This window comes from Lacerta agilis, chromosome 1 (genome assembly GCF_009819535.1).
Source record: "Lacerta agilis isolate rLacAgi1 chromosome 1, rLacAgi1.pri, whole genome shotgun sequence".
NCBI classification, from domain to species: Eukaryota; Metazoa; Chordata; class Lepidosauria; order Squamata; family Lacertidae; genus Lacerta; species Lacerta agilis.
In genome coordinates this window covers 92,727,810-92,755,284 of record NC_046312.1, presented here as the reverse complement: position 1 = coordinate 92,755,284, position 27,475 = coordinate 92,727,810, and the positions used below count along the sequence as shown (strand labels likewise).

The following is a 27,475-nucleotide window of genomic DNA, read 5'->3' as shown; positions in this document are numbered from 1 at the left end:
TTGTTTATATTCTCCTACCTCTTCCTCTGTATGTCCTTCATTTAGTGTTTTTGTTAGTCTTGAGATTTAGGCTGAACTCACTCTTTGCTCCTAAAATCTAAATCCGTCAGCAACATTACATTGTTTTACAGTCCTCCTTGCTAAACCTGTTTGCATAGCATGAGGTTGACAGAGCCAGAATGTTTCATTCCCACATTTTGGCAAATGAAATAAATATTGAAAATATCAATAAAATCATCCCGATGTTCATTCTGCAGAATCCAAGGATCAAATGGATTATATATTATTAGTTGTGTTGTAAGTACTTATAGACAGAAATATTGAATGAAAAGTGCACTGAATGATCATATTTGTTGAAAGTCTGCTACCATGTTGGCATAGGAAGTACTAATGAAGCCAGTATAATTTAGTTAATACATTATAGTTTATGATGATTCTAATAAGAATGATGATGGGATCTGGTGAGTTCAGAGCTTGTGCAATATTGGCTATAGAACATTAAATAATCAAATGTGTAGGAGAGCTGTCTTTAAGTGGTTGAATAAAATGTGGCACACACACAAAGCTTCTTTGGTTATCTCACTTTTGTTTGCCATTGTACTGAACTGTTACTAGGAAGGCTGAAACTGCTAATAGCAAATTCAGTAAATGTACCGGTATCTCATACTATTTCACCAAAGCAAATGAGAAACAAAATTATTAAATTATTTCTATTAATCAGGCCCTCCTACCTGAACTTCGCATAAATGAAACTCACTGTCCCACCCCGCAAAATAAATAAATGCAAAGCAATATCTATTTCAGTTATATTCTGCATCCAGCAAGCTGAATAACTTCATTATGTAGCTATAAGCAATGCGTTTATTCAGCCCATCCTTTAAAAACTTACAGTTAATATTACTAAGGATTTTCCATACAAATTTAGTGAACTACTTATAATGTTGGAGCTGGTTTTTACACACACTGATTTCCCCCCCCCCCCCAGTCAGATGATTGCAAATTATTTTTCAAGGGTAATCAACGAAATAGATTTGCTTTACCCTTGAGTGCTTATCAGCTTGGTTGGCAGAGTAACCTTGGAATTCCTCTTGGCATTAAACATTATGAAATTGTTATTGGTTATTTAATAAATATAGGTAGTTTAAAACATTCCTGGATACTGCATTGCAAAGTGACAAGTGAAGTGGCCACCAGTGGATTTTGTATGTATTGATAAACATCCTGTGACAATGGAACACGGCTTCATAAAATATCTGCAATAATGTGCTTGGAACCAATCTCACTTGATGGAAACAAGAAACCAGCCTGTTGACAGATGGGAAATTCAGATTCTATAAATACATCAACAAAATTATCAAATGTTGAAAGACAAAGGAACATGAGCAAAATAAAGTTAATTCCCTCGAGCCCCGTATTAATATAGGCTGCACCATCTGCACTATCAATTTGTGCTGAAATACCTATGACCTACACATTTGATATAATTTATTCAGGACCAGCTAACATGAAGGCACAACAAAACATAGACAGTTGTTCTATTCTCTAGAAACTCATGCTCTGAGAGTTTAAATCACCTTTGTATCTAGCTTGACAAGGCAATAAATAAAGGAAATGAAAAGAGTTGGTGCCTTCACAGATGTTTCAAAAAAAGTAAGAGCTTCACAGTCTCTAAACATTTTGCATCATACAAACTATAAGGTGTAGATCAGCAATGGCCAACTGGTGTCCATGGACCAGATGCAACTCCAAAGAAATTATTCTGAATGCTGATAGCCATATCAGAATTGTAAAGTGCTACACTCAAAAGTTACAGTTCCTTTCTTGGATTTCGTATGTAATATACAAATACAGTATACATATTGATATCTAATGCTATGACATTGTGTATATGCTCCATAAATATGAAGACCTTGCTGTGAGATGGTGCCATTTTCATTATGGAGTTAGACACTCTTGCTCCCTAGACAAATGACTGGAGTAGCCTCTGAGATACGGTAGTTTTGACATTTTGAGTGCATACAATGCAGAATTAGTGCACTAGAGTGGAATTGAGCTAAATCAAGTACCTTCATTCCATCAGAGTTTTCATAGAGAGTCTTTGAGCCAGATATGGAAAACCTGCCCCACCTCCATATTGTTGGATTAAATGTGTTTATCCTTGAACATTGGCCAGCAACATCTGGAGCGCCACATACAGTAGTATAAATGTTTATGTCTCTGCTATAAATGATTCATTCTGGCACATGAAAACTCCAGAATAACACACAGAATCACCTGAAATACCTCATGTTGCTCACTTTGGACATGTACAAAATAGCATAACTGGCCTCTTTGTGCCATGTTCCTGTTTGGAAGTGGTGCTACTCTGTGAGGCCACCTTGCAAGTCCTAAGTCTCCACAAAGCTTACACAGAGCTGACCTATTCAACTACTGTTACCCATCTTATTTCATTATTGCTGCTTTGGGATTCTTTAAGCTTGGCATGGCTGGTTCAACACACCTGATTCCAGCAGGAGTGTTGGAAGGGGAGGTGCAACACCATGGACAAAGCTTCCTGGCAGTGGAGTCACTGCCGTGTACTGGGATGGTGGTAATGGAGAGGAGCAGGCAGTTCAGGCACACCAGCAGGATACATTCAGCCTTCAGAATGTTATGTGCTCAGTGTTATGGACCAAGAAGGGTGAGGGTCAAGCTCACAAGAGGCAGGCTGCATCTCTCCCAGAACCTTGTCCACACCCTCAGATTGGGTAATTGAAATCTGTACAGTTAATTCTTTATTTAACAGGAACTATGGCAGCTTCTTGATGTACTCATTTTGTCTTGGGTGGGTGGGAAAGAATCAAATTATCACGAACTCTTTTATGGGATGTCCTGCACAGCCAAAAAGAGGAAGCAAAATTTAAAGACTTCAGCAGAGGTTCCACTGCAGAACAAAGTTGCTGCAGGCATGGCATTTGAATGTGATTCAGTGGCTCCCTTCCTCCCAATTTCTTTGTAAAGAATAAGTAATTCTGTCCTGGTGAGCTATCCCCTTTCTTTCAGATCTAGGAAGGCCATGATTACCACTTAATGATGGCTAGTTTTATTCTGTTTGCTAGTATAAAAGACTATTCCCAAAACCCAGGTGTGGGGGGGTGGGAGCTGCTATACACTTTTATTTCTGCATTTCTAAACACTGCATACCTGAATGTACAAAAGAGACCTGTTGAAAAAGGAGCTGTTGAATAGCGGTATCCCAAGAGAATAACAGTTAGCTCCATTTCTGTGCTATAGATAAACCAAAAATGTTTTTGAAGATTTTAGAAAAAGCACTGAACACTTTGAAATGCAATGCAGAGCCAAATCCTTTTAAATCAGATCTGCCAGTATAAGAAATGTTTTAAACTATATGTACCAATGGAAGAAAAAAATGCTATATTAGACAGAGGAGGATGTTTGATTTGTTGGCTATAAGTTGTACTATCTCCATCCTGACTATAAAATGTCTATTGATTTTCTTTAAAAAATATGCTTTCAGTTAAAAGGGGTTATAAAACTGCCAAGCTCCATAACTTCCTTTAAACATGTTTATTTTGTGTAGGACACCCCCCCCATTGTGTGTCATTCACTGGATATAGCTACACATAGACATTAACTATAACAGACATTTCCTTACTGCAAATTCACTCATACCGAGAAACTTCCCATCAGCTGCAAAGTTCTTTGTTCATTCTGAAATGAATATGAAATACTTTTTGACTGCCATTAGATACCATTCTAGCTTATATTCCGTAGGTCCTTTTTCATTAAATGCGTCCCTACACTCCAGCATGCTTATTAGGAGATTTGGTATGGCTATGTAGTCATGCAGAGTTCTTAGTTCTTTTGGCTCAGATAACAATTAAGGCTGCCTAAAATAGCATCTTTGGATTATGGTAAGCTCTGATTCAAAAATATCAGAAATGGCTGCTGAGCACCAACCCTCTACCACTTGGAATACTCTCTCTGGGATGGAGCTTCAGTCTTCACTCAGTGACCAGCTTACTCCCAGGCAGCAAGATCTGTCATAGTTTAGCGCTGACTTCTTTTTCAATATCCTTTCTCCAACTGGGATATTTAAGATAACGCCTTTCTACAGTCCAGGAGTGCACTGGACTCCCTCCCTCTCTCGACTTGCCGGGGCATGGGGCCTAGACAAACAGATGTTTAGTTCTTGCCCTTGGACTGGTACCAATAGGCTCTCACCACTGGCATGGCACAAGCTTTTAAAGTTACATGTAGGAAAGGAGAACAGCCTCAATCAGTTTGAGTCCAGCTGGAATCACAGAGGTACACATTCCTAGAAAACTCCTTCCCCTCTAACTTTGGCAAGGCACAAGCGTCTAAAGTACCGGTAATATGAAGGAGAACAAACAGCCCTAGTGAGCTTAATATATGGAGAATAACTATCACTTGCCATTCTATAATACAAAATTTACTTTTGGAAAACAGAGAACAGGATTTTGTCTCTAGTGAAGTATTGTGCTTTGTTGGTAGGGCAGTATGTTCTAAAGTGTCTGAGATCATAATGAAGTAATCCCACAGCGAAGGCATTAGCAATGTTTGAAATGAGTTACTCTGCTATCATGACTTTGTATTGCATTATGAAGAATTATAATGATGTCATTAAATGTGTAAATAGCAACAAAATACAGTTCTAAAAGTGACTAATGTTGACACTCAAAACAGTAAGATCAATAAAATGACCCAAGTGTATCTGAAGAAGTGTGCATGCACACGAAAGCTCATACCAAGAACAAACTTAGTTGGTCTCTAAGGTGCTACTGGAAGGATTTTTTATTTTTTTTATTTTGTGTTGATAGATTGATTATTCAGCTACATTTATGTGGTCAATTGCTTTCAGGGCTTCAGGGCTTAGTTTCAGCATGAACTGTTAACAGATGCATGTTAATAACACCTAAAAATGTAAGAAGAGCTTGCTGGATTAGGCCAATGGCTCATCTAGTGCAGCATCATGTTCTCACAGTGGCCAACGAGAGGTTTGTGTAAAACACACAAGCAGTACCTGAGCACAAGAGCATCCACCCCTCCTCCGTTTACCAGCAACTGGCATTCAGAAGCATACTGCCTCCATCCACGGAGAAAGAGTGTAGCCTTTGATAACTTTATCCTCCATGAACGTACCTAATCCTCTTTTGAAGTGATCCAAGGTGGTGGCAACCACCACCTCCTGTGGGAGCAAGTTCCATGCGTAAGGAGGTTGTGGTTGTTGTTTTTGGTCAGTCCTGAATTTTTCAACATTCAGCTTCATTAAAGGGTTAAAGGGTTCTAGGGTTATGGAGAGGGGTCAAAACTTTTCTCTATCCACTTTCTTCATACCATATATAATTTTGTAAACTTCTATCATGTCACTTCTTACTCACCTTTACTCTAAACTAAAAAGTCTCAACTGTTGGAACCTTTTCTTGTAAGGGAGTTGCTCCATCCACTTCAGCAATTTGGTTGCCCTTTTCTGAACATTTTCCAACTGCACAAAATCCTTTTTTCAGGTGAGGTGACCAGAACTGTACATGGTATCCCAAATGCAGTTGCACAAGGCATGTATTTTAACAACTAAAACAATCCATATCATTTTAGAATGATTAATTATTTAATTTTAGTATAGAAACAATCCATATTATTGGCTGTGAGACAAGAAGCTGGAGTAATTATATTTAAATTAATCTGGAACCACAAAGAGAGTAAGATATTGGAAATTGACCTTGGTTCATCTCTAGAAGGGTCATTTTAGAGCATATTACCAGGAATTAGTCAATAAATATGATCTTAATAATATTTTATAATTTAATCTCTCTGCTATTATGTAAACTGTCATGAAAGCAATCTTCATAATGGATAAACCAGAGTCCTGGTTAATGATACCAGCACTATTATAATTTATTCTAAATATATGAGCAATATGTCTGATGTTGATCCTTCTTTGAGCTGGCATGATGGTAATTAGCAAAATCATATTCCCACTTATTCCAGATTAACATAAATGATACATCCGTCTTCTGATTTTACAACCAACCATATGGTTTAATGCCAACGTTTTCATACTTGACATTATGCAATGCAAGTTAGGCAATGATTAAAACAGCTTTTCCTTACATTAGGTAATTGGGGTTGTTAAAGTACTGTATGGTAAAATAGTGTGGAGTTCCTCTCAAAATACCATTGTTATTCAAACTCCTATGTTAGTGAACAATCCAACCTTCCTCCTCATTAAACCAGGCTTGGGGTGGAGTGTCCTTCCGCCCAGTTCTCCTGTCTCAGCTGGCCCTCTGCAGGCTGCTAGTGCAACACTCCCCTTTCCAGCTGTCAGATGGGTGGGTGGACAGGAGTGCTGTTGGCAGAATGCCCACCAGTGATAGCAGATGGCCCTGAAGTGGGGCAATTAAAAGTCTGGTAGATGGATGGGCATAGCCAATTTTAAATCCATTAGCTCCTGAGCTGGTCACAGTGCTGTCATGTGATGGTATCAAGCCCTATGGTCCTGCTACCCCACTTTCTATGTGGTACTGCCACTCCACAGAGCACCACTGTTGGGAATGGGAAAGGATTGTGCTCATAATCTGTACTATGTTTCATTGCCAGGTGTAAGATATTTGAAGACTGTCAATCAAAGGAAGAGGAATAGAGCAAGTTCTTTCCTAGTTCCACTTCATGCAGTAGTGGATGGCAGAGAGGACTGCTGCTATTCACTACAGCTTACTTGAAGGGGGAAGGGAGGCAACAGGGAGGTTGGTGGGTGCAAATGCACCGGCTGGCAGCTACTGGCTTTCTGACTTTATTCTCTATAGATACAGGATGAGGCTCCATGTGCTGCAGGCAGCCTTCTTTCTTGGGATACTGCAGCTTTTCCCTGTTATGTGTGTGCTTCGGTTATCACATCCACATAGCTCCTTCTGCTGCCTCCTACCCTGCAACTCATCTCCTTGAAGTTCTGCCCCTTCTCATGCATGTTGTCACTCGACTTTTCCCCTTCCTACTATACTTTTCCCTTCCTAGCATATGTGACTTTAGCATCCTCATGCTTGCTCACTACTTGCACTTGTACAATATCTTCATTTTCTTGCTGCAATCAAACAACTCTGTTTTCTTTATCTATTGAATTTCTAGAGGGAATGCTTGTTGTTTTGCTGCTGCTTTTGTTCCTTATTTTCACTCTATGGGGATTTCTTCCTCTCCCTGCAATTTGTACTCCCTCACATTTTGTGGTAGGGAGAAAAGGGAAGTGATGGTCTAGAATGAGAACCTTTCAATCACTTTAGTCAGTGCTACATTGAATGATTAACAAAAGTTGAACTTTTAAATATGGTCTCAATATTTATTATTATTAATTATGATCATCGTCATCATCATCATCATCAGGTTGTTTCACTGAAAAATGCAAACTGAACAAAATCTCCTCCATCTCTGCTAGAAAGTAATTTGTGAACAACACCTGTGAATGTTGTCATGCGTGGTGCTTATTATATCACTTGACATTAAAATTATTTCCATATTTTATGGTTTGGTTTTATTTTTCTTGCAGAGACTCCAAAAGAGGCATATTTTTTTTACAAGATAATGTAGTAAAAGAATTTCCATTGACAGTGATATATGATGCTTTCAAATGTGGTAATGGGAAACATTTTTTGAGTAATTCACTCATCTTAAATGCTTAGGTACTAAAAGAGAAATGATTGAAATATGCATTCAAATACAGTACAGGACTAGGGATCTCAATGCTGGTAGAAATAGTAGCAAGCATAGTTGGGTTCCTCTAAAATAGTATTCATCTGCAGTGTGTATCACATTTGAACTTTTGGTTAGCTGCATTGAGTTTAATTGATTGTGAATTAATTAACACTCCAAAGAAGATGACTTTTTCATGAGATAATTAATCTTAGTGGAAAATGATAAGTAGTGCAGCATAAGCCTAAACAGATTTTCTAGATGTGCTTTTTTTGTTGAGTCTTGGTTGACAGCCTTTTTTCTTGTTAGATGAATTAGATGTCTAGAAATCTCCCTCTCTTATATTTATTTTGGCTTGGCAGCATATCGTTGTTATGGTAGCAATATTTCACAGCCAAAAGTGTTAATACAATCCATAAATTCTGTCCAATGATATGCAATAGTTGCCATCAATCATGACAAGTAATTGATGTTGATTGAATAAAATAAATGTGATGCTTTAGGAAGTTATGACCTTGTCATTTAACTACATTGTATCTGTTTGGAATCACCTCTCTTCTTTCTTTCTTTCTTTCTTTCTCTCTCTCTCTCTTTCTTTCTTTCTTTCTTTCTTTCTCTCTCTCTCGCCCCCTTCCTTCCTTCCTTCCTTCCTTCCTTCCTTCCTTCCTTTTCTTTTTGAACTGGTGCTGTGCTTTAAGACACCCAATACTGCTTCTGTAGGAACCCACATAACTTTATAAATTCCTGGAAGTGAATGTAAAAAACTGCTAGTTTGCACTTTTTAGGCCATCAAATTGAATCAGTAGACAAAATGGCAGAGAAAAGCAAAATAGTCTGTTTCTTGTGGTGTTGTCCGTTTCAATGTTCTTATCCCTGATTTTCTAATTCAAAGCATATTGATCCTTTTTGCTAGGCTGGGTACCTATTGGCTGGGTGCTATTCATAAGAAGGAATTCTTGAATAGCAAACAATATCAGAAGTGCCACACTCCAACTGATCTGTTAGTAATTCACACTGATGCCATCTTGTTTTAGTCAATGAGATTTCTAAGAGGATTATTTGTGTGATCTTTGTATTGCAATTCTGAGTGCTGCTTATTAGTAATTCTAATTTATTGGAAACATGTAAATTATTAGAAACAGGCAAAATAGAGAATGCAAGGTTCAGTTTAGGGCCCACGCATTCTCTCTGGCAAGGTATATGGCATTAAATGTGTTGGTTATCAATTTCAATTTCTTAGAACTTCATACATTATTTCTGTGCTGATGAGGGTACAGTACTACTGATCCTTTGCTGGATCCTTTGCAATTTGCTTATCGAGCTAATAGGTCAGTAGATGATACGGTCAACATGGCATTGCACTACATTCTGCAACATCTGGATTCCCTGCGGGCCTATGTGCGAGTTTTGTTTGTGGACTTTATCTCAGCTTTTAATACCATTGTTCCATCTAAACTGTTTTATAAATTACTTCATCTTAATATGCCTGCTCCTATTTGCCAATGGATATACAGTTTTTTAATGGACAGGAGGCAGCAGGTGAGGTTGGGGAAAATTATATCGAGCAACAATACCATCAGTACAGGTGCTCCCCAGGGGTGTGCGCTTTCCCCACTGCTTTTCTCTCTATACACAAATGACTGCATCTCAACTGATCCATTGGTTAAGATCTTGAAATTTGTGGACGATACAACAGTTATTGGGCTTATCCAGGAGGAGGATGAATCTGTGTATAGGCGGGAAGTAGACCATCTTGTTTCGTGGTGCACCAGAAATAATTTGGTAGAAAAAATGCCCAAAAGACAGTGGAAATGCTAATTGATTTTAGAAGGCATTCTTCCGTCCTGCCGCCACTTTCCATCCTTGGCAACATGGTTGTAGTAGTAGAGTCCTTTAAGTTCCTGGGCTCTATAATTTCTCAAAACTTAAATTGGTCAGGCAACAGCAACAGTATTATTTAAAAAAGGTCCACCAGAGGTTGTATTTCCTGCATCAACTAAGGAAATTTAAATTGCCCCAGGAAGTGTTGATCCAATTTTACAGAGGCATCATTGAAACTGTTCTCTGTAATTCTATTACTGCTTGGTATGGCACAGCCTCCAAGATGGACAAGAAAAGGCTCCAATGAGCAGTAAGAATTGCAGAAAGGGTAATTGGTGCTAGCTTGCCTTCAATAGAGACACTCTATGCTACCCGAGTTAGGAAGAGAGCAGAGGGAATTGTCACAGATCCTTTGCATCTCGGTCATCATCTGTTTGATTTACTTCCATCTGGACCATCGCTACAGGGCTTCATATACAAAAACGGCTAGGCACAGGAACAGTTTCTTCCCTTGCACCATTATGTAGCAGAAGGGGAGGCCAGTTATGGGTTATTGCTGTGTTATTTTATTGTGAGTGGAATAGTGTTGTATAAGGTACGTTTATATTGCAATGTAGCCGAAGCAAAATTCCAAGTATGTTGGTACTTGGCCAATAAAATTATTCCTATTCCTATTCCTATACGATTTCAGCATTGAAGAGTCATGGCACTGGAAACCAATATCCATATGAGAATTCTCTGGTTCACCAAAGGAGTGTTTGTGTGTCATGGTTCTCTCTCTAGAATCCAACATTTGGAGATTAATGGGACTATTTGTCCCAATGAGTCTACCAAGCCAAGGACTGCATCTTATATTGATAATGGTGCTTCAACATAAAATTAATTTAAACTTTAGTACTATTATTGATGGTCTTACTAATTTATTTAGTAGATGCACTGTGAACTGGAGTGGAGATTTTCTTCTTACCATCTATCAATTCTACATTGCCATAGGCAACTGACATGCTGCTACTAATTTCAATTTATTAACTGCATCAGAAGTTTTAGTAACAAGAAAGCTACAGTTCTCCCTTAGACAGAACAAGGAAAAAAATAAATCATTTTTTATTGCTGCTTGAAAATTTTCTGGGCAAATTAATTACTGGTTCTATTTTCTTTATATTGCAATCTTCGCAGTGTCAGATATCTATAAGTTAAAGCTGAGTAAGTATAGAATATTGCTTTGTTGTAGGAATGGAATGGACCAATAAAATCTTGAGGCGTGGGTGGGTATTTTATCCTTGGTGTAGTAGTCTAGTTTTCTAAGCCAACACCAAAGGGTTTCATTGCCTCTTTCATGCTAGACTCAAAATATATCATTCAGACATCATTTAATATATCAGAGTTACTCTTCTTTGTATCAGTATAAAAATGGAGCAACATCATATCCCATCAGCACTTATATATGTAGATTTTCAGGTGCAATTCTTCCACCACAGTTATGTGGAAAAATTGATAGTGGAAGCTTGAATCATGGGGTGCTGATAATGCTACGTTTGTGATCATGTGTTTATGTTTGATTCTGTATTCTGCATAATGATTTCAGATCAGAGGCAGAATTTGCAATCCCATCTAGTCAGGATTAATTGGTACCTTGTTGTCTCCTGCAGCTCCCTCAATGACATTTATTGAAACAGGAATGTTTTGGACCTGTGCTGAGCTTTATAAAACTAGAGTGCTAGTTTGGGATCTTTATGAAACTATAAATTGCTGAGTTTGGGAGCTGTTTCAGATATGCCAGAAGAGTTTGTGGCTAATTTACAATTTCAGCTCTGCCCACCTAACTCAACCCTCTTCCCTATACTTCATCCTTTTTGTACTGGATTATTCTATTCCCCCCACCCCCTCTTCCTAGAATAGTAAAAACAAAAATGGCCATGCATTCACATAACTATATAAATTAGTCTAGGGCTTGCTGATCAGAAGGTCAGCAGTTTGAATCCCTGCGACGGGGTGAGCTCCCGTTGCTCGGTCCCAGCTCCTGCCCACCTAGCAGTTCGAAAGCACGTCAAAGTGCAAGTAGATAAATAAGGACCACTCCAGCGGGAAGGTAAACGGCGTTTCTGTGTGCTGCTCTGGTTCGCCAGAAGCGGCTTTGTCATGCTGGCCACATGACCCGGAAGCTGTCTGCGGACAAACGCCGGCTCCCTCAGCCTATAGAGCGAGATGAGCGCCACAACCCCAGAGTCCCTTTACCTTTAAGATGTAGATTATCACTGCTTTATTCCCATATACCAGAGGTGGGGAACCTCAGACCCAGAGGTCAGATGCAGCCCTCCAAGCTGTAGCCCACAGGGCTCTCCCCAGGGCACCCCCCCAGCCACACCCCTCACTGGTCCTGCTTTGCTCCCTTCTTTTAGTGTTATTGCCTGGCTGGGATGTGACCTCGATTCGAACTCCGATGATGCCCCTTTCTTGCCTGGGTGGAGGATAGAGAGGGGCATGTTGACCTTGTGTAGAAAGCAGCTTGCTGTGCAAAGATAACATTTACATCAATCACTCCATCCATTTTTCCTCTGGCCACTGGCTTGTGGTCCCTGGAATGCTGCCCAGAAAGAAATATTGCCCTCCGGCTGAAATATGTCCAACACCCCTGTACAATATTTCTTTCTGGGCAGCATTCTGATATCACCTGATATCTATCTCCCTCCACTTGGCATTAGGATCTGTTTATTTCTTCCAAGAATCTTGAAATTATTCTTAGGGTTGCTAAGCATAATTGCAAATCCTTTATCTAAGGACTTGCATGCCAATCAATCAATCTTTCTCTTTTTCTATAATAAATTTGTATATTCTTTTATTCTAAGGTTGTCTGTTGAGGGATTGCTAATTCATTTTAATATGGTATTAGAGAAGTGCAATTTGCCCCATTGTGTCCAATGGGATTTACTGCAAGGTTTACAGGATCGTATCTGTAGACTGTTATGGTTGTCTTCACCCTTGGTACTGCTAGGTGACTGGACAACACTGATGGTTCTGCTACCGGAATGGAATAAGCAAGAAGTGGCTGCATGTCATAAGTCAATGGAGATCAAATGACAGGGGAATTGGATCAGAGGCTCAGCAACAGATATAGAGGATGTGATCAGGGCACTGAGTTGCCTGAGTAAAGATTAAAGGTGCTTGTAATCGAGTGAAATCAAAGGGTTGGAAAATCGAGAGTGGGTGTCTACTGCAAATGTTGAAGTGCCTTAAGATACAGATTTGGTAATCTCTATGTAATTGACTGAAAATAAAAATATCACGATATATATTTTTGAAACAAAACTGCAGGGAAATGTTATAACTCTTATTCCTTTTTGCATCAGCATCTAATAGCTTCTTACTTCTATAACATATCCATTGTTTTAGCCACTGTGTGTCCATTTTACACTTACTACTGAACCTCTAATTAGATAAACACTATTTGTATTTAGTGGTTATTTGCAAATACAGCAGAAAGGTTTGATGCCTTCTTTGTGTGTATCAGTGAAGTACAGAATCATAGAATCATAGAAGGGACCACAATGTTCATCTAGTCCACCCCCTGCAATGCACAGAGTACTGCAATCCTATATTCAGTATTACACCATGAAAAGGAGGCACCTTGACTTTGTTTAATTATTGTAGTAATGCTTTGAAATAAACAACTGTTCACACTGAGGGCTGAAGTGTAATTCTAGGATATCTATAAAATCTGCATTTTTTCAGTTTATAAGTGGTACTTTCAGCAAAAGCCTCATAAATATTTAAAATATTTTTCTCTAAACATAAATGAGGAATAATTAAATGAAATATAGAATAACTTACTGCATGTATATAAAATATAATTTATTCTAAAGCACATTTGACAACTAATACTTTTTTAAATATAAGTTGTTGGCAACATAATAGCAGCCTTTTAGAAATACTAAATATAAACATGTAAATGTATGTTATTGTAAATACCGTAAGTTTCCTAGTTCCATATTTAAACCTAGAAAGATCACCATATTAAAATATGCATGTAATCTTCCTTTGACTTGAATATTTATATTACTGATGATACTGTACTAATTACCTGTTAAATCATACCTGCAGTCATCCTTGCAAGTATGGCTGCTTTTCTGTGATAGCTGGAGTTGTTTTTCCATGATGTTTTTCCATATGACTTGAGAGTTCATTTGAAAGCTGCAACCATGTGGGCATGATCAAGTGAATACACTTGGTCTTTGTCGTGGAACCTTTAACTTCCTCCCATGGGAGTGCTATTTTGCATTCCATTGACCCATATGATTGCCCCACCAACATGTTGTTTCATTCAACACTGTGCTCTCCTCACCATGTGTGTGTGTGGGGGGGGGGGACCAGTTTCCACGCAGACTGGGGTTCTTATAATGAACATTTACTTAAACTTTCCTAATTAATTTCAAATTCAGTGGCTTTATGTTGGCATCACACCACTTTATAGAAGACAATGACTTTAAAGCCTGCCACAGAATGTCATTGGAACTGCAGTTCGTTAGCATAATTGCAAATATGGTTTAGTTGTTGGACTGCCAGTTAGAGTGTTGGACCTGGGTTCAAATTCCTACTGAGGCATGAAGCCCACTGGGTGACCGTGGACCATTCAGTGTTTCTCAGCCAACCAGGATTGTTTGTGAGAATAAAATGGAGGTGTGGGGAGAGAAGCATCTATGCCACCTTGAGCTCCTGTGTTTATGTTTGCGTGCCCAGAATAGGGTGTAAGAGCAGTAAATGACAGAGGCTTTGATGGGTTGAACAATGCCACACCTTTTATTTTGGTTACAACAACCATGGCAGAGTGCAAGATCCATTCATTGTGCAGCCCCTTTGCTGTCCAATGTCCAGGGCCCCTAGCTCATGGGCCCACATCAGCATAGTCTAGTCCCAGGCAGCTTAGGAGTGCTGCAACCCAGCACAAGGCAACATCCCACTATCCCTTAAGGCAGTGTTTCCCAAACTTGGGTCTCCAGCTGTTTGGGAACTACAACTCCTAGCACCCCTAGCTAGCAGGACCAGTGGTGAGGGATTATGGGACATGTAGTCCAAAAACAGCTAGAGACCCAAGTTTGAGAAACCCAAGGGAGCTCATCCCTTGCTTTACTCAACAATGGATCTTGGCCAATGCCTCTACTGCTAAGGGAAATTGTGAAAGAAAAATATATATCAATATCATCTAGCACTGTTGCTATAAGGAATGCAAAAAGCCTGCAGGTAAAAGTAACCAATGTCTGAGTAATACCATAGCACAGTGTATCTTGAGGAACAGGCAAAACAGCAAAATGAACCAGATAAACAAAAACCAAGCACAACCTCTGTAACTAGGGAAGGAGACTAGGGAAGTCTTTATCTCACTGGGCTGGGCCTATTTTACTAGACCATGAGCCAACCAGAGAAAGGCTAATCCACTCCCAGGCCTGCCTCCCCTCCCCTGGGAAGCCAAGCTGAAGCCAATTACCCACCTGAAGTGGGACTTGTCCACATTCCAACCCAGCTGTTTCTCATTGCTGCAGTGGCTGTGCAGCCATGCTTGTTTGAAGTCAAACAGCAGTGTTTCCCACCCTCACCGTGCTTGGGTGCAATTTGGGAATTTCCAGGTGAGGTGGGAAATTGGGTCATACAAGTGTATCTAGAGTTTCATTCCAGAAATTTGAGTATTTTCTTTTTTATAGTTGTTTTGAACTGTCCATGTATTGCATATATTAGATCAGCCTCTATTTTAAATTGAATGCTAATTCAGTTCTGTGCTTTATTAAAGACTGCCTACATATAAACATTGTGGGGGCGGGGGGCGGGAATGTGAAGTACTTAATTTATAATGTGCCTGTAGGTTTGAAAACATCTCATATAGGAATTATTTTTAGTTTGTCTACAGAAATAGTTTTGATGGAGTATTGTCCTTATTAATTTGTGGTTACAGTTTCCTGCTTAGGCTGAAATTTAGATTAAGCTTTGGAAAACCTTATATTAATTAGTAAGAATTCAGTGTAACAAATGGGGTTTTTTCCCCTAGCCCAATATGTTTTGATAAAATAATTATTCTAAATCAAAAGTACAAGCAGCAGGTTTCCAAGGGCAGTTATTTATCTTTACTGCAGTTTTGCAGGCATGATTTGTAATGGTTTTAGAACTAAAAAAAATGTTTTAGAAGGTAGAATTATGGATGTTAGGATCCCAAGGGTGTTTTTGTTTATTTGTTTGAACTGCACAAACAAGAAAAAAAAAATCTAGGCTACAATTCAGCACAAAAATCATGTGGTCTCCAGTGGCACTTTATCCTGACCGTGTTCACACACACATGCAAGTACCTCTCTTGACTTCTCTTTCCTTGATTATTTAATGCTTCATAACTCACACAGCTGAATGTATGATTCCATTGGGAAGTATTGTGCTCATGATAATGTTTGAAAGTTCAATCTTTAGTATTTGATCTGTGGTGCATATTCAAAGATGCATGTCACTGAATGGTGTTATACTCATTAAGTGATAATAAACATGCACTTGTGAACTGGAACAAAGAGTACTAACAGCTAAAGATAGCACACCTTAGCGTAGACCAAGCACACTTATGCAAGCCTGCCACATTAATTTAGACAATGTGATATCTAACATCATGAATAAAAGTTTTCTTCTCCCCAAGTTTTCCAAATGTATCCCGTGATGGTGCTCATGTCTACTTTTTCTCCTTGTTTTACAGGTTTTTCATTACTCGTATACGGCTTCATATGTGATATATAACATACGTACGAGGTAAGATGGTGTTATATAGATGCTGTTCTGTGCCATGTAATGGTGCAAACGTGTTCAAGTAAAATGTTTACTTTTTTTCAAGGGAAGTTTGGGAGTTAAACCCTCCGGAGGTAGAGGATTCAGTTTTACAGTATGCAGCATGGGGTGTACAAGGCCAGCAACTGGTAAGACAAATAATTTTCATATTTATCTGCACTTGTGCTTTAAAGGGGCTGTTAAGTGGGGGGGGGGGAGGGAGAGAGAGAAAGGTAAAATATATAAAGGAACGATGGTTATTATTATGGATTTCTAAGCATTTAGTCCTTTTATATGTTCTAATCCACTTGAGGTTTCCTTTCAAATAAGGATCTACTTGAGTAGACTGCACACACATTTGAGAATAAGGAGACAAAACACTATATTTCAGATTAAATAAGAGATACAATTTTATTCATTAATTAACCTGCAGTAGGTTGTGATATATTTACCTGTCTACCAGCATCCCCATGAACTTGTGATGAAGTTGGCTGAATAGTATCTCTGCCCACTTTGCCAAGTACACAGCAAGTCACGTATCCTTCACACCTCACACATCCAGTGACCATCCCTTTGGGCTTATTAGTTTTTATTGTTGAAGTGGACAAGCCCCTGTCCTTATCCTGAGCTCAGTAGCTCTGAGAGACAAGTCTAGGGATTCCACATTTACTGTCTAAGTGACCTCTCTTGAGTGCTCCCAGGGAGGAAAAGAGAGTATAATTGCAATAAGTATGAATACAAGATACCTTTAAAGACTCAGTGAAATCATTTATTGGTTAAGTGCATTTGAAGTCTTGTGAACTCTTCTGAATACTTTTATCTCAGTCCAGAGTTCCATTGGAGGAGATGGAACTCCACCACATTTTTTGATTGCCTGCTTATTTCAACAGTCATTTATTTGGGATGTTCCATTGAAATGAATAGGGAATTCCTTTCAGGTGCAGAGCTCCCCTACACACACATAGCTCAGAGGTCCACAACTATTATTCAAAGTGTGGCAATTAAACAGAATTCTTCTTTCTGTTTGGCCAGAGCTAAGCAAAGATGACTACATAGCTCTGAGGTATCTCTGATACCTGGGACTGTCAATGGGAGCTTCTCCTGCTGTTGGAAATATGTGTGGCAGACAGATTGTGCAACACACGCACACACACACACACACACACACACTTTGCAGAAGTAGCCAGAGAATGCAAACCAAAGTTTCCTCTTCTTGCTTGGAAGTTGATGTGCTGGGATTCTCTCCTCGCCCCCACCCCCTTGCACACATACCCCTTCTAGCTCCAATAGTGAGGGCCATGTCAGAGGTTTTTGCCCAATCTCAGCTTTCTTGCCATCCAACAATGCTTTTACAAGTTCTTTTACAGGGCTTGTTGGGAAATGAAGTCCAAATGTTGAAAAGAAAGAAATGCCCATCAACGGGGGGGGGGGGGAGGCAAATATTTTATTGAGGCAGGCTGAAGGGACCTTGGCCCCTAGGAGTTGGTGCAAACACACACATATTCAAAAATGAGTATGTTTTATTGTTGCCTTGGGTTGTGATCTTGGAGCTGGGCACACACATGCAGCTTCTGATAAGAGACAGAAATTCTTCTAATAGTCTATACAGCCAAGCACTTGGTAAGGATATACTGCTTCATGTATCGTTAATCAAGATTGCACGGATGGTGAAAAATGCCTCTGGTTAGGATGTATCACATTAAACAAATAGGGGCAGGAAGCAGTGCTGAAGGGAGAAGTAATTGTATCCATCTGGAACATGATTGGTAATGTTTAAATAATTAACTATGCTAATTTATCAATACATCAGAGCATAACGACAAAATTAAATATGTAGGAAATATGAGGAGAGCAGCTAACTGTAGCATGCACGCTTGACAGAAAGGTGGGTAAAAGTACAGAAGACATAAAGGTTTCCATATACTGTATATGCTGCAAGATGTTTCCAGGAAGAATGGGCTTATTTCTTCACACTTGGCTATATAACACAGGCAACTAACAATATAATGGAACATAACCAAGAAAACCCCTTGTGACTGACTGTTGCTTCATCAACTTGCACATCCCTGAAACCTTTGAAAAAGGCTGTGTGTGTGTGTGTGTGTGTGTGTGTGTGTAAAAGCACTGGAAGCAAAGAATGATTTTGTCTAATTATGTATGGAAGGGTAGGGATATATTTGAACAGATAAACAAGATGGCTGGAAATTAAGATTCCTGGGGGGGGGAGGAGACTAATGTCATGCATTTTGGCTAAACATAGACTTGGAATCATAACCTTAAGCAATTGTCTAATAGGTACACAGTTGTGTTGATGTAAAATATCAGCTTCTGATACTGTAATAGTGCAGTATGACCCATTTTAAAAATCATTTGGGTGAATATTAATACTTTAGCAAAATGTATATGTAAACTAGTTAAGCAGGATTCACCTAACCAGTCTCATCAGTGGAAGTCCCACATGAGGATATCCATTTGAGCAATGGAGCTTCCTCCTCCCTCTGCGCACATCAAAATTAGTTCTGGTAACTGAATCCTGAGCCAAAACTGAAACCAGGGTACTATGGTAAAGGGGTACTATGGTAAAGGGGCCAAGGAAAAACTTTTGTCCAAAGGCCCAGACAGGGGCTAACAGGCTTTAAAATGTCAGAAGTGGTGGTGTAGCAGGTCTGCCCTCATTTGATCTGAACATGGGAGGATCCTTTAACCCAGAATCAACCCTAAAGGAGCGATCAACCAGCAATTGGGCTAGAACTTACACCCGTGGTCAATAAAGTTGTGGCCAGATTTATCTCAAGCTCTTTCCCTATCATTACTGGTACTCTCACACCGGCTGCCCCCAGTGAACCTAGGTTCACTGCTCACTGCGCCTGGTCTTGCAATCCAGGCAACCAGCTTTTATATGTATATGGTGGTAAGTTTTGTTGTTGTTCAGTCGTTCAGTTGTGTCCGACTCTTCGTGACCCCATGGACCAATGGTGGTAAGTTACCACTTGGCAAATGGTAATGCCACATTAAGCTATGGTTTCTCCATGTTACCTGCTCTTTTGGTCTTTGGTTTTGTTTACTAGCAAAGGGGAGTGGGGACTACTTAGAAGACGTGTTGCAGAAAGTATTGTCACTTTTAGGGAACACTAATAGCTCAATTGTCCCCGAAGCAAGTTTTCAAGGAAACATTTAGCTTCTTCCCATCTTCACTCCACAGTGCTGAGGCAGTTGCTGAGTTCCAGAGAAGACAATAGCAAGACAGGCATATGCTTTTTGCCTTCTATATATTGTATCAGGAATGGGATCTTTTCCATCCTTCCAATCTTCCTTTATTCTAAAAAGAAAGCATATATTTCTTCTAGTGTGAGTTCTGGCTTCTTCCAAGAGCATTCATGGTCTCTTAAATATTTAGGCTTTTCATTGGTGTTGCATATTTATTTTCTAAACTCTGATTTTATGAAAAGAATTACCTTATTTTTCTGTGTGTAACACTATATTTTTTCCTAATTTTTTGAAGTTTAAAATAAGTGGTCGTCTTATACACGGATAGTACATAGTGCATTTTCTTAATTTTGAGTCCCCAAAATTAGGGGTCATCTTATATATGGGGGCTTCTTATACATGGAAAAATACGGTAATTTCTCCCTTGTTTATTTTTTTTAAAATTTGCTTTTCTATTAAATCTGATCAACACATGCTATATTACAGTCAAACATAGGATAACAAGAAAGGAATAGTATGGATATAAGACATATATAGGTGAATAGAGACAAATACCAGCTTTTGAGGCAGAGGTGGTAATTTAAATTGGGAAAGCAACACCGGAGGAAAGGGTTCAAATTTTTTTAAAAAAAAAAATCCCAGTGCAATAGCTCCATTCCAGTTTGGAAAACTGGATGAGAAGAAACACCCAAAAGCAGATGTGAATATTTGTCTCTCGGAGAGACAAACCACAAGCATGAGTTTAAATGTAATGCTAAGCCAAATGATGGCTTAGGAAGCAGTTCAGGAGGAGGAGCAAAGCAGCCATGAATTTTCCTGTTAGTAACCACATTCTCATGCACCTATGCTTAGCCATGATTTGGCTTAATGTTAGCTGAAAACTAACAGTAGAACAGGTCTACTTCTGTTCACTTCTTATATCTTTGGAAATTCTCCAACCAAGGTTTAGCATCCCTGATTCTTGCATATGCTTGCATCCTTAGGAATCATGGTGGAATAGCACTCTAGATAAATCATTTCATTGTAGAAGCTTAATTCCTATTAGCTATATGACATATTCCAACTTTCAAAATAAAGTTATCACACAATGCAACACATCTGTTGTTGGTTTTTTTTTGGAAGATACTGAGTTACATGTTTATATCACCATAATTAGTATTTAGTACCCTTGGAATTCTTAGCATATTCTGTTGGGATTTTTAAAATTTATTTGCAATGTAAAGAGGGGGAAATATGACAAAGTTCATGAGCCAAGTGGGAAATTAATTAATGATAATGAAGCCTCTTTATAAATAAATAAATTAAAGGTGCTATTTTTATTTGTGTGTTTTTTTTCAAAGCCTTTTGCTAAGCCGCTCGATGAAACAGCATTAAATCATGAATAGAACTATCAAAAGATTTCCTAAATACTTCTTTTTCATTCTTGTCCTAATGAGACAAATAGTAATAGCACTGACAGAAAGATAAAGTGCTTATTGAATATATTATGAAAACCATGTGTTGATAACTGAGTTGTAATTAGGAATCAACCCCAGGAATTTTTTTTAATGGATGTGGGTAAGGAGTTTCCAGCCATGCTGCCTAATTGCATTTGTGTGCACTTGTCTTTATATGTGACTTATCGGGGCATCTGAGGGATTATTTGTGAGAAAAATGCATGGTTAGATGATGAAGGCTCATCTAATATGAACCCTTAAGGATTCTGCAACTGTTCCTTTCAGATACATCAAAGTCAGTTTGGTGCGAATTCATCATTTACTTACTTAATTACCAGAGCTTCACATTTTAATATAAGCATTGACTTTCACCAGAAAATAACACAAAGCAAGCAGATCCTGTAAAGAGCAATACCTTGTTGTAGCAGCAGAAATTCTGCAATTCCAGCAATTCCTACTTTGGGAGGCTAAATCTTTATAGCTGCCATTGCAGTGGGAAATCAGCTTTGAACATGGACTTTGTTGCATTCTTTAGAGAGTTGGTTTCATTTCTGCATTGATTCTTGCCCCTTCACTGCCTCAATTCTTTCAAACTGTGTCATTAAATACTTCCTAAATTTGTTAGGGTGGGTCACTGAATTCCAAGCTAGGTGGGTTTTTTTCCTGAGCAGCAGATGTATGTTCAAACTTCAATTAAATGCAAAAGGTTGTATCTGCCTGACTAAACTCAGAGCATCCCCCCATAAACAGTGTTTTTATTTTTATTTGCTTCAAACTGCATGCCATACATTGTCTGCTTTATAATGATGGCTGTGTTTTGGCTATAACAACAGTGCCCTGTCTCATATCCAATTCCAAAGATTTGGAGTATATTTACTTGCACAAGCAATTCTGAGACCACCTGGGACCTGCTTTATATTAGTTCTTGCCACAACTCAGCTTAGGCAAAAGTATGTCTGTATGTTGAGGGCGGGGAGAGACATTTCTAGCTGCGTTCTGATGAATATGTGTCATTCCATGTCCTGGATATGCTTAACCAATGAAACACCAATTGAGATGTAATAGTCCTCTAGGTAATATGCAGCTGTAAAAATTATAATGCTAAAGCACAACTGTCAGATAGATAATGGCATTGCTGCAACTCAAGCAGAGCAGAGATAATACAGAGCCCTTTTCCATTTTCTTAAGATTCTATATGCCACACTTATCCTAGCCACATTTAGGGGTTTTGCCCAATGAGCTGTGATAGACTAATGAGATTCTGAGAAAGAAACAAAGTACCTTTAATGAACCTATCTGAATACACCTCTCCCACTCCCATATACTTTATATTTTTGTTTTAATTAAGGACTCCCACTGTGACAAGCTGTAAATGTGTCATTCACATTGCTTAGAAGAAGTACCTCTGCTGAATGGGTGAAATAATTGCTGGTATTTATTATGATTGTGCATTGTTATTTGATAGTTGTGTCACTGTCAATGTTACATGTAGGTTTTGAACACAAAACCTACAAGATATGGACAAGTTTTCTGCTATCTGTATTTCTGAAGCAAGGGGAAGATTTGTTGATCACACTCCTTTTTAAGGTTAACCTTTTACATCACTTGGGACTTGGATTTGATTACATGTTTCAGAAGTTAAAAAGTCCTTCAGGACATTTTTATTTATTCATTTATTTTATTATTATTTGCATCCTTTATATCCCACCCTACATCCAGAGATTTTGTGACAGTGACAAGAAGATCAGTCTAAAAATGTATACTCCCTAATAATTAAGAGCAGAATAAAATGCACCTAACAATTCAAAGCAGAAACTGTAAAAGAACACTGTCATTTGAGCTGGGCATTATAACTTTCAAAGGTATGACTGAAGAGCCAGATTTTAAGGTACATCTGAGTGGAAACAGAGTAGATACCTGCCAAATTTCAAAGGGGAGAGCATTCCACAATTAAGGTGCCACATTTTTCCTGGTACTTTTTATTATTACCAGGAATACTGTGATTATAAGTAAGGATATGATGGGTTGCCCCAAATATATTAAGGATGAATGTCGAGCATCCACTTCAGTCTTAAGATAAAGTTTGTAATTCTGGGGATGTAGGATATAACAAATCCAGATTCAGATTATACACATTCAGATTCAAATCCAGATTCAGAATCTAATCTGATTCAGAATATAGCTTCTTTGGAATTTCAGCTTTAATTGTATTGATGTATGTTTCCAGTCTGGAACAGAAAAGCTTGAAAGTGCATGCCAAGTGATGGCTGAAAGCTTAGTAATGAAAGTTGTGATCTACATAGCCAGCCTTCCTTTGTCTCTTTATCTTTTATTCTCCCTTGTCTAGCGTGGAGTATGTATTCAATTAGTGATGTAAGGAGTGAATGTCTGGACTGTGGATGCAGTGGTTGATCAGCAGAGCCTAAGTGGTCACACCAGCAGGTTTGGATACACACATCTATACACATTTCATTAGAACTCTGTTTCATTGAACTCAGGGGAGTAGCATCTGAGTTTGCATGTCTAGAATTATCTGCACATATTAAATACAGGTGGTGGCCATTTCGTCTGGGAGTTCTGTTCCCAACCCATGTGTGCATCAGCGGAGTGTGTGTAAGTGTGACCCCTCCCCGTTATACCCCACCTTGCCCCCTTTTGGGTCCAAAAGGACCTGCACGTAAGCAATCATGTTTCAGTTGGACATGCCTAAAATGGATACCACCTGTATAAAACATTTGGCCTCTTCTTATTTTGTTACATTTTGTTTATAATTTGATACCCACTTAAGCTTCATGGAACTCAAGATGGCTTCAGCATACTTCTGAATATATACTTCTGAGCATATGTATATAGGATTGCATGGTAAAGAAACATATTAATAATTATTCCAAACTTAAAAGAAATTCATTTTTTATTTCAATGTTGAGCATTGCATATTGATGACCAGGACAACATGATTCTTGTCCATTTACATGTAATGGATTAATTTCATTCACTGTTTTTGAGGTTGGATCAATTATATACACAGGAACAGGAAAAAGAACAAATGGATATGCAACTAGCTCATATGAGAAAACATCTTGTAGGCTTTAAATCGTTCAGCTAATTAGTTGGCAATATCACATCAAGGAGAGATGTCATATAGGCTAGACTTTTAATGTAATGGGAGCTGAAGAATTGGATGTTTAGTTATTTGTGTCATGGAAGATAGAGAAGCTGATTACCTGAATATAAGCAGGATATGCTGACAACATTTATTCCTGGAAATCAACATGGAGTATATTGCACTTTGTAACCATCCAATAAATTCACTAATAAAATGATCTTCATCATGTTGCAGTGAGCTTCACCATTTAGATTTGCCACGCTCCGCTGACCTTGTTCAGTTCACTTCCTTTTGATGTTCCTATTTGTTCCTATTTGTTCTCCATTTTTAGGGAATTTTTAAGGGAAATGGAACTAAACAATGGGATCCTTTATTACATGTCTTTCAGTATTTACACACTTGGGATGACAATATTTTTACTGACCCTTTTATACAGGGAACCAGGCAGAGGGCCTTCTCGGTAGTGCCGCCCGCCCTGTGGAATGCCCTCCCTTCAGATGTCAAAGAAATAAACAACTACCTGACATTTAGAAGACATCTGAAGGCAGCCCTGTTTAGGGAAGTTTTTAATGTGTGACATTTTAATGTATTTATAATCTTTGTTGGAAGCCGCCCAGAGTGGCTGGGAAAACCCAGCCAGATGGGCGGGGTACTAATAATAAATCCACATTCTGTATAAAACCTAGATTTTAGTCTGATGGAACCAAAGATTCTTCTGCTTTTATTTTGACTTAATAAATACCCATTTTGTGAACATTTTACCTACCTGTGAAATGAGCTCCCCTTCAGTGATCTTTTGGTTAATTTTTCACCACTGTTTGACACATGACTTATTTCCAGCACTTTGCTGCATTTTTCCTTGGGCCCAATACTAGTCCTGTCTTACAATATTATATAATACACAAAAGTTAAAAAATATAAGAAATAAGACAATTCAATAAACAAGCAGAACTGACAAGCATACAAGATTAATATTCTCAGCAATATACTATAGTTAGAATATTCCCATATGTTTATTGCAAATCACACAAAAAAGTTTCAGTGAGGTGTGAATTCTTGTGTACTCACTACATCAAGACATTGGACATTTGTTATTATCTATTAGTCTAGAACATTAAGTTTAAAGAGGTTATCAAACCTGGTGTGCAGAGGGTAAATTGTCGCAAAACCTACTGATCCTTGAAACGTACAATGAATAATTCCATTATCTTTGATGGTGCATTGTACTTATCCAATTGCAATTCTCTTTTCCCATCAATCAGCTGATAAAATGCTGACACTGACCTTTAGAGCCCTAAATGGCTTGGGTCCAAAGTACCTCAACAAGAGTCTGAATAGTTTTTACTGCATTTATGACTTTTGTATTGAAAGCCATTTGGAGGGAGTAATCTAACGGATGGAACAGTGTAATATAAAATCTATCTCCTCTGCCATCAACCTAGCTAAATTCACACTTACACTCAGCCTAGGAATCCCAAGGGCCTCTTCTGTGCTTTTGATGCTGTGCAAAGGCCTATGCCTATCCCTCCCTCACTCTGCACACCCTCCAACATTTTTCTGATGAAAATAGGGACGTCCCATTGTATAATGATAATTTTACTATTTATACCCCACACATCTTATTGAGTTGCCCCTGCACTCTAGGCAGCTTCCTATATAAAAAAATAATAAAACATTAAACATAAAAACTTCCCTATATAGGTCTTCCTTCAGACAGCTCGGGTGTTGAATAACTCCATACCCTCCAATATTTCTTCAATGAAAATAGGGGTATCCTAAGGAAAAGCGGGACATTCCGGGATCAATTCAGAAACCGGGATGGCTTCTCTAAATCAGGGACATCCCTGGAAAATAGGGACACTTGGAGAGTCTGTCTCTGCTCAACATTTTGCCGCCTTCAGTGCCTAAATTCAACCCATCTGTATTGACCTCCTGAAAAGGAATATGACTTTCAGCCATTTTTGTGCTTAATTTTGGGTTCAGTCTTGCTCAGTTTGACTGTGTACTGATGTTCCCCTACTAGGAACATGCACACAAAGCCAAGTGCAATGTGTGACTGATTGAAAGCCCATTTGCAAATGGCTTTGCACTACTCTTTGCAGAGGCTGCCTGCCTTTCCTTATCCCCCCCCCCACCCTCTACCTGATGTCCTATCTTATGACAGCCTTAGAGTACCCCAGATTGCTCCAGGTTGGCCGACCCTGAGCTGTATCAACCCACGCTGGCCAAAGGTGGGATCTACCCAGATTAGCCCAACTCAGTTTTGGATTCGGCTAGACCCCAGTGCACAGTCCCAATTTCTATGTCAGCCTATAACCGAAATGCTCTGGGTAGAGCATGTAAAAATGTAACATGAAATGTAACATATAATGCAAAACCATGAAAACACAGTTACAATACAAAATTCAGCACAGCAAAGATGAACTTCAACAAGCCTGGGGTTGGGAAATATTTAAAAGCATTTAAAAAGCCACAAAAGGGCTGCTAAGTACTGGTAATAAAAAAAATTCTGAGAGAATTTAAAAAAGACCTTGTGCAAGAAAGCACAGTGCCTGGCACAGATGTAAGTACATCTATACATTTCAATGGTCTTTCTTCTTACACAATGGTCTTGAACAGAGGCAGAAAAAAGTTCTTTTGCATGCAGAAGAGACCTTCAGCTTACAGAAGGGCACCTGCTTATTCAACCTGTTGATTCTTGTGAGTGTGTCTAACATAAACACCATCCCTTAGCGATCTCACCTTATGGCATAAAGCTTATGCAGTACTTTTAGAGAGGAAAAGGCTTGAAGTACATTGTGGCAGAGAATTTCCTTTGTCCTATATCTGCAAGGGGTGTGTTTGTCAAGAACTTGTGAGGTAACCTGATTGCATAATAATAAGCTTACTGTTCCTGGATGAGTACTGATTGCTTGAGTTTAAGAAGAAAATGGAGCCAATAATAGGTTAGAGATATGCTATGGTATTGTAGCTCAAACTGCTTTATAATAATATAGTCTTTTAACTTGCCTTTTTATATTGTCTTTAGTGTGTGTGTGTGTGTGTGTGTGTGTGTGTGTATGTGTGTGTGTGCGCGCACACACATGCTTGGAAATGGAGATGCTATTCTCTTCATTTGATTAATGTTTACAGTGGACTCTAAGAATTCTTCTCCTTAAAGCAGTGGTTTTCAGCTGGTGACCCACAGCTCACTGGGGAGACTTGAGGAATGTTCAGGGGCACCACAGACAACCTTTTTCCCCTCCTCCTCCTCCTCCTCCTCCTCCTCCTCCTCCTCCTCCTCGCCACTGCCTTCCCCTTCCCCTTCCTTGTTCCTGCCTACTCTCGCCAATCCACACTGCCTTCTCCCAGGTATGTCCCAGATTCTTAGTCCTCCCCCCTGTACAATTAGAGGCTCCTCTCTGTATCGTTCCCTCTT

The 27,475-nt window shown here is 38.9% G+C and overlaps 1 protein-coding gene across 1 annotated transcript in view; it reads left to right on the top strand.

The window, feature by feature from the left end:
* DPP10 (dipeptidyl peptidase like 10) overlaps window positions 1-27,475 on the top strand; it is a 522,334-nt gene that overhangs the window by 434,595 nt on the left and 60,264 nt on the right. The window contains exons 6-7 of the mRNA XM_033163716.1: window positions 16,241-16,293; window positions 16,376-16,457. Coding sequence (XP_033019607.1) covers window positions 16,241-16,293; window positions 16,376-16,457 — 135 coding nt within the window. The remainder of the gene's footprint in view (window positions 1-16,240; window positions 16,294-16,375; window positions 16,458-27,475) is intronic.